This window comes from Triticum urartu, chromosome 7 (assembly GCF_003073215.2).
Source record: "Triticum urartu cultivar G1812 chromosome 7, Tu2.1, whole genome shotgun sequence".
Lineage (NCBI taxonomy): Eukaryota > Viridiplantae > Streptophyta > Magnoliopsida > Poales > Poaceae > Triticum > Triticum urartu.
In genome coordinates this window covers 560,316,870-560,325,557 of record NC_053028.1, presented here as the reverse complement: position 1 = coordinate 560,325,557, position 8,688 = coordinate 560,316,870, and the positions used below count along the sequence as shown (strand labels likewise).

At 48.9% G+C, this 8,688-nt stretch overlaps 1 protein-coding gene across 1 annotated transcript; it reads right to left on the bottom strand.

Moving 5' to 3' along the window:
* Positions 1–282: 282 nt before the first annotated feature.
* LOC125519074 (GDSL esterase/lipase At3g09930-like) lies at positions 283–1,783 on the bottom strand. Its single transcript, XM_048683961.1, has 4 exons — positions 1,435–1,783; positions 1,025–1,305; positions 649–925; positions 283–521 (listed from the first exon to the last, which is right to left on the bottom strand). Exons 1-4 carry the CDS (start codon positions 1,739–1,741, stop codon positions 283–285), a joined length of 1,104 nt encoding a protein of 367 aa, XP_048539918.1. The 5' UTR covers positions 1,742–1,783.
* Positions 1,784–8,688: the final 6,905 nt, after the last annotated feature.

Here is an 8,688-nt window from a genome sequence, read left to right as displayed (position 1 = left end):
AGACCATGTCAGACAACAAAAAATCAACCGGCGTGAAATTGCCTCGACCTTATTGAACCGCATATAGTTAAGCACTCGGTTTGTATAGCTAGGACACATCTTTATTGTAGATGTGCCATATGGAATACAATAATTACTTCTTATGAGTATAGTTTCTACAAAAGAAGACTCAAATCCAGAAAGTACAGTCTTTGAAATGCTTATAAAACTATCGAACAAATACAATCAGAATATTGTCATCATGCATGAAAATCGCTACAACGACATATGAAACCTGGCTACCTAGTGTTGATCTACAAACTTCTTCAAGGGTTTTTCCAATTGTTTCATGACAGCTTCCCATCCTGCGTGTGTTGGGTGCATGTCGTCCCAATAGAAGAATTTGCTTGAGTTGTCACACACAGTGTACAGAAGCTCCGCGGATGACTCGTCCTGCTGTCCGCAGTAACCATTCGAATTCAAACTCTCGCAGCACGGCGATAGTTTGCGCTTAAATTGTTTGGACAACTCCGAGCCTTTACCTACATTAATGCACATGAAATTTAAAATGTTCAGATAAAGTATTTCATGTACACAATCAAACCCATCTAACTAGATTAAGATAATTATAAAATAATGAGACGCTTTTGAATGCATGTAGATACATACCTGCCCCATGATCTACAATATTGACAAAGGAGGTGTACACGTCGATGATGTAGACATTCTTCTTTGATGTCATAATTTGTTTCAGATTGTCGTTGTGAATGGATGCACCCAAGTTTCCAAAAATATCACACGTCGTGTAGTTGTTGGTTCGGGTGTATGATGGCATGCAACCGATAGGGTGCAAGTTATTGACAAGAACCTTTGTCACCCCAAGCTTCAACAATTGATCCACATTAGTTGCAATCTCTTTTGTCACCTTCCCAATATAAGCATTAATCTACATTGCATACATGGAAATTATGAGTTAGTAAGATGCACAAACAAATTAGTTCAAATTCGTGTATGCATATATACATTGTGCGGATATGATACTCACATTGCTGGGGCTACTTAGGCCAATGACGCCGGTGCCTGCATAGTCATTACCGGAGAAGGCCACGAGCGCTACAGAGCGACTTAGTTGATTCTCCGTGATGGTCCCGTCCTTGACCATCTTCTTAAAAGTGTCGACCTGCTTGGCGAGGGCGGGGACCTCGTGCGATTTACTGTCCAACACGCCTGCACCACCGGTAGCAAAGGTCATGCCCGATGGGTCACAGGTTTTCTTTGCCGTGCGGGCATGCGCCGGAGGGGCTTCCTCCAATCCCAGCATTGTTGCTGCAAGTTATTAATAAAACAAACGAGTAGGGTTAATTGTGATGCACCATGGATTACAGTATAACATGAGATTAGAATATAACAGAGTACCTTTTTAGGGTAACATTACAACATAGTACTAGTACTTACCGATGAAATCCGACTGGATTCTGTAGTTTGAGAAACGGCCGGACGGAGTATTAGGCCGCGGAAACCCATCGGCATCGACGTAGTTGGAGCCGTAGGGGTAGGCCCATTGCCGCGACATCTCGGTGACTGGGTCGGTCAGAGGGAGGTTCCCGTTGTCGGCGAAGTCATCCCCGAAGACGAAGAAGGTAGCGCTCGAGGCCTTCTTCTGATGGCCGACGGCCGGGGCTGGCCGGGCCTCCACGCCATTGGGATTCAGAACGAGCAGGAGGAGGAGGACGAGGCCGAGGGCGGCCGGAAGAAGCTTCATCGATCCCGGCGGTGCTTTTGCGTTGCGGAGGCGGATCGTTCTACTACTGGTGGCCCGAGGATCACCCAGCCGATCTACTCTTTCGCCAACGAAGAACCAGGAACTCAAAGCGCTTGGCTGCGATGCTCGTACATCATGGCCTGGCCCTCTCTTCAATTTATGGAATCATCGACCAGCAAAACAAGTTGAAATCGGGCTTGCGGCCAGCCTCGATCAGAGTCGGATCCACAGCACTGCCGGACACGGATTGACCAGCAAAACAAATTAAAATCGGGTTTGTCATGGACGGGACGTCGTCGTTCACTGGCCAGCTGCTCATCTCTGCATGCCCTCTTTCCCCTCCTATGGCCATCAGACCTCCTCCACGCCGCTGCGCACCGCCGTCAGCTCGTCGGCCGCGCTGCCGGTTGTCCTCGCCCTTCCCACGGACGGGGTTCTCTCCGGTTTTGTTGTTAACCTCCGCCCTAGTTGGAGCCATCGCTGCGTTACGTTGTGATCTGTCTTGAGTCTTTGTAGCGGCTCAACGTTGTCCTCGATGTTGGGTGTCACCTTCTCAGTAACAGTTGCAAAGGGGCTCTTCAAAACAGCACCTTATACCGGTCATACTTGAACAGGAAAACGCTAATGCTCATAAGAAACTGTGTTTCGCATGAGGACTCGTTCGGTCTTATTGGTAAATAAGCATAATTTTCGTCAGACAAAGTAGAACCAAAGTAAAAATTGGTACATTTGAATTTAGATCAGAAGAAGATAATGGCGGGGTATTGCCTTGAAATGGTGTCGAGTCAACAGACTGAATTCCTCTTACATTTCCTCATCATCCATATATATGTTCCGGAAATGCTAGAATAAGTTGATGCATGAACTGAACTTCCACGGCCACTTTCTGTACCAACCATGTATTTTACTCCAAACTAAGGCATGAAGAAAAGAAATCTTACCGTTAAGAAACCGAGCTTTGCTTCAAAAGAGGAAAATGTTACCAATCAGCCGGCGGATCACTCGGCTGCATCCGCCCCGTGCTCCACTTGCCACGTTCCTTCCTGGGTGCACACTCAATCTTTTCTCCTAAGCATGGTGTGTTTAGTGCTGTGAACTGTCACCTTGAACTCACCGAAGGTGCTTTGCAACAAGTGATGTGTTACAATGAGATTCTGCAACAGAACCTATGTTGCAAAAGAATTCTGGAAAAGAAAAATTGTTAGGGAAAAAAATCCGCAACAAGACATCTGTTACAGAAGTTTCTGCAACATGAGTTCTATTGCAAAAGTTTCTGAACATGACCTCTGTTACAGAAGGTTCTGCAACACAGTCGTTGTTGTAATTGTAAGGATGAGGTTGGCACAAGATCCGCCGGCCGACGCGTAGCATGCTCCTTCAAAAAGTAGGTGCAAGAGGTAGGATTTGAACTCCCAAGCACCTAGTTTACTTCCACCAGCTTTAACGAACTAGGACAGCTGACTTGTTGTGCCTCGTTACTTATTTTATTATTCTTGATTTGCATCTTCTCAGTCTTTCTTCTTTTTTATTATGTTTGGCATTTTTTTCTTTTCTTTTGTTTTTTTATTTCCCTTTATTTACTTCGTTGTACCCCCCCCCCCCCCCCGGGGTGGGCTCGGCCCAATTTCTTTTGCACCATTCAAAAAATAAGCGCTTTATGTCAGCCTCAAACTCAAAACCTCACGGTTCATAACCCGACATGTTAACCACGTGGGATACCTCACCTCCTATGTCAAAGTTCTTCTTTTTCCATCTTTTTGTAGTATGTCTATAACGCTTTTCTATCGAGCAGTTTTGGCCGGTTTTGCTTTGTTTTTACTCAAGTTTTTATATTATATTATTTATATTTATCTTATCTTTTTGTTTGATTTTTTTCAAATGCGCAAATTTTCCAAAAATTATTCAAAACTTTTCTCAAATACGTGAATATTTTTCAACTCCATGAACTTTTTTTCAGTTTTGTGCTGAAACTTTAGTGAACTCTTTTCAAATCCATGAACTTTTTCAGTATATTTGCAACTTTTTTGCAAAACCCATAATTGTTTTTCAAATCCAGGAACTATTTTTCAAATTCGTGAATATTTTTTCAGATTATTGATTTTGTATTTCCAGAAAGCCTGCGTCCTTTACCTGTTTCTATTTGTATTTTGGTTCTTTTCAATTTTTTTGTTTTTTTTTCTCCAGAATATGATCATGCTTTGTAAATTTTAATCATTTTGAAATATGTTTGGCCTTTCAAAATTTTTTCAAAAAAGAAATATTTGTATTTTATTAAATTGTACATAAATTCCAAATAAAATCTCCGTGTCTTCATATTGCTAAGAATGACAAAACATGAATATTGTTTGAAAAAAGCAAATAAATTTTTAATCCCAAACAGTTTTTGATTTTTTTTATTTTTTATAAAACATTAACAAATTTTAAATTATGAAAATAAAAATATTGACATTATGTCTGTAGAATAGATTTTGCCGGAACATTTTATGTATTTGTGTAGAATAGCTTTTTCCGTAAAATTTTGAATTTCCAAGAACATTTTATATATTTATGTAGAATAGATTTGAAAACAGGAACATTTTTTAAATTCCAGAAAAAAATTGGAAGCACAAACATTATTTGAACCTCCCCGAAAAGTTTTTAAATTTGTGACAACTATGAATTTGTGAACATATTTTGCAAACAGGGACATTTTTTTGAATCGTTGAACTTTTTGCAAATCTGCGAGCGCGTGGCCGGCCTGAGCGTTTTTTTTCTTTCTATTTTTCGTTTTCTTCTCCTTTTGTGGTTAATTCAGGTTTCTCCCTTTTGAGTTTATTATTATTTTTTAATTACGTACAAATATTTGAAAGAATTTTTTGAATACTAAAATAAAATTTTTAAGTAAGACCGTGTTTGGTAGCAAAGTAAAGTAAAAAATTGAAGTATTGAAAAACTGTAGTATTTTAACCTGTTGGTGTAAGATACCATGGTTTTCGCATACCAAACTATTTTAGAGTATTGACAATACAGTGACATGTTTGGCTAGTGCCGTATGCAGCAATGTGAAATTGGTTTTAGCTAGCTTTGACCTTTCATGCAACCGATCAGCCATGCATATTTACCATCTTTTAGAAGGGAGAGAGAGATTGTTACATGATATGATGGATATATTATTGAGCCTCGAGGGTGAGTATATATTGAGTACAAGACTTGGAGGGCAAGACACCCCCTAGAGATAAGATGAAAATAAATCTATCTAAACCCGGGCAATCTCTACTACCAAATATATCTCTAACATCCCCCGCAGTCGTAGCGGTAGCGTTGCGAACAACAGAAGCATCGCAGACGGTCAGACTGGAGAGAATAGCAGCCGACGGGCTGACATCCCCCCGCAATCGTAACGGGAGCATCGCGGACGGTGTCGCGTTGCGGACGCGTTGACTATAGAGGAAGCCGACGAGTTGCTCAAACAGATGATAACCCTTTGTGCCGATGTCGAGGTAGCCGAGAGCATAGGAGGGTGTAGCCGTGGTCGAGGTAGCCATGCGAAGAACGCCATGGTCGATGTCGAGTCGGAGTAGCCGGTGTTGAGGGCGTCGCCATTGGGCCGCGGGCGCAAGGAGGCGCCGAGTTAGTCATGGGTGCAGTGGTGTCGAAGTAGTGGTGCGTCGGGAAGAAGACGTTGTTAACGACGCATCGCAGCGGGTTTGCCAAGCCCGGGAACACATCATGGACGAAGGCACGCGTCGGTGTTGCCAGCACCGGGCATGCGTAGACGGACGAAGACGAAGTTGACGAAGCGCCGCACCAGGCTTGCCAGCCCGGGGACACGTCACGGATGAAGGCACGCATCGGTGTTGCCAGCACCGGGCATGCGTAGACGAAGGACATGCACGAGCTGTACGCCATGTCAAGGAGTCGGAGGGCCAGCAGAGGAGAAGACTCGACGACGGTTGTGGCACCAATCGGTGTGGGGGCCGATGTCACCAACGGTGGTCGGAGTAGACGAAGTGGTCGGGGTAGATGACGGCGACGTTGACGATGGGCCGGTGCTGGACGAAGACGAAGGGGGTGGACGGGCGGCGGCGGCGGCCGAAGAAGAGCGGCGGTTGCGGCCTGACGGCGGTGGCGGTGTTAGTAGCGCGGCGGCGGTGCTCGAAGTAGATGAGGAACCCGCCAACGTGATGAAGACCGGCACGAACGATGGCGTTCCCGCGCCGAGGAAGATGGTGCGGCGCATACCACGGAAGGTCGATGTGCGGTAACGGCGGAGTGGACCGTGGGCCGCGACGCTACGACCCGAAGGGGAGACGCAACGGCGGCGGGTAGGTCGGGGCAACGGCGGGAAGACCTCGGAGCAGTGGCGGAGACCGCGGGCCGCGACACGATAGCCCGAAGGGACGGCGCATCGGTGAAGCGCGGGTCCACGGGTACGGTCTCGGGCGGCGGCGGGGACTGCGTATCGCGGCACTACGGCCCAAAGAGGCGATGTAGCAGGACGCAACGGCGACACGCGAGTCGATGCAGCCACGAAAACCACGGGGCGGCGGCACTGCGGCCCGACGGGGCGACATGACAGCCCAATGCTCAATCGATGAAGAGATGCGCATGCTCGATGATAATCTTTACGAAAATCCCGTGGAGGCGCGCGCAGAACGATTGATCAAATCGACCGCGCGGCGTGGATGGAGTGAATCGCGTTCACTCGGATGATCAGTCCAAACGCCCGCTAGGTTGCAGGAGCTGCTTGCCGTGCATTGTCGTCGGATGTAACAGGAGCCGATGATTGGTCCAGCGTGGACATGCGCTATGCAGGATGACGCGCACGAGTCTGAGCCAGGAGACCAAGCATTGGCGTGACCGGCCAACAACACGGATGCATGCCTCTTTGTGGACGTGGGAAGACCCACACAGCACTGACGTGAGGGCCTAGGCCGTTGTATCCAACGCGTGCATGGGGCCACACGGCGTAGATCAGCAGCCAGCGCTCGGGTCAAGCGTGATGCAGCCGAGCTTGTCGAAGACGGGGTTGACGGAGGATTCCAGATCGATGAAGGCGACGGCCATCGGTGGAGAATCACGGGCGGTGACGGCGGAGCTGGCCGCATCGGCGCACAGTTGATGAAGTGGTCGATGTAGTCGACGCTGGTGTTGGAGTAGAGGCGCGTGAGGGTCGATAATGGCGACGAGCAACACAAACTGATCAAATATAGATTGGAAAATCAAAAAGTAGACGCCGATCAAAACGACCAGCGAGAGAGAGAGAAAAGCCCGAATCAAAGGATCGAGAAAAGGACTTTCTAGGGCAGCCGATCGACACGACCGACGGACGAACCCTAGGTACGGGCGTCCCGGCCCTCGGAAGTGGTCATGGAGGCCGACCGCCCCAGAGGCAGCCGCGGGGCAGAAGTGGTGGGCGGCGGTTAGGGTTAGATCGACTAGGCTGATACCATGTTAGAAGGGAGAGAGAGATTGTTGCAGAATATGATGGATATATTATTGAGCCTCGAGGGCGAGTATATATTGAGTATAAGATTTTTTTTTTGAAACGAAGGCAAAAGATTTGCCTCATCCATTAATTAAGTCAAAGAGAATTGCCCAGTTAATCAACGAAAAACCGGGCGAAAACCGTCACAAACCGCTGAGCGGCACACCAAGATATCCCACGCACACCTTTACAAAGAGTGCCTTGTGAAGCTAGCACACATGCGTCATCGTCATCACTTCTCCCCAAAATAGGCGTCATCGCCATCCCTAATCCCCAAGCAAGCGACTCCGACTTCTCTGTGGACGAACATCGAACCAACACTCACCGCAGAGGCTGAGTAGGAAAACATGAAGATCCATGCCAGAACTCAACCACCCGCATCAAGGGCTACGCAGCTCCAACTCTGAAGCAAAGATCCAAAGGAGAACTATGCAAGACTGGCGTCGTGGAAGACCACCGAACGGACCACATGCTGCCTGTCATCGTTGCCACAGGGGGCCCGCCGCCGCAGCTCCGACTTCACCACAACAACCAAACCGAGGTAATCCCAGGAACACGCCGAAGAAGAGTCGACTACCGCTACAATGTCTCCGACTTCACTTGCCCTATCGTCGTTGCCACAGAAGTCTCGACGCCACACCAACGCATACCACCAACCTCCCAACACACCAGCTGGTCCCTCTGACCGGATTGAACTCCAAAATCGATGCCCTCGAGAGGGAAACGACGCCAACACGCCGCCAACGACCGACCCTCCGGGTCTGGGGTTTCCCCCGGAGTTGTCCCTCGCAGAGGAAGAGAGAGCATCCTGTCGACGCCTTCAAGAAGGTTACGGCGTCCACAGACACCACCATCACAGGCTCCGGCCATGGCCAGAGACGGGTTTTCACCCAGCCCTCGTAATCCTCCGGTCGACAGCCAATCCGGCAGCCCACCTTCCCTCGCTGCATCTCCATCAGTAGCCAAACTCCATCAGCAGGCACCAGAACCATCAGCGGCCGACCGGACCCATGACCGCCGGACGCAGGGAGCCACCATTCCATGTCGAGCACCATGCCGGGAACAGATGAGCGCTGCCCGAGGCCAGAAACCACCAAGGTTCCGAGCCACAGCCAAACTCAGGGGCACCGGCGAGCACCACGCATGCCAAGCACCCGCAGGGACCAGATCTGTCGCGCCCGCTGCATGTTGCCTCGGACCCGTTGCTGGCTGCACGCCTCGTCATCACGCCCGAGCTCCATGCCCACCATGCTCCATCCACGCATGCGCCGTCGCCGTGGCCTCCCTGAACGCCCGCGCCCCCGCAGCGGCCTCCCTGCGCGCTCCGCCCGCACACCACCAGATCCGGGCGTGAGGGCCCCGGATCCGCCGCTCCTGCCGGAGGGGAGAAGCTCCAGCCCGCCGACGCAGAGCTCGCGACGATCAGAGCATGTCCATATTACTCTCCATATTGTGTATCTGGCCTGGTTTTGCATCCACA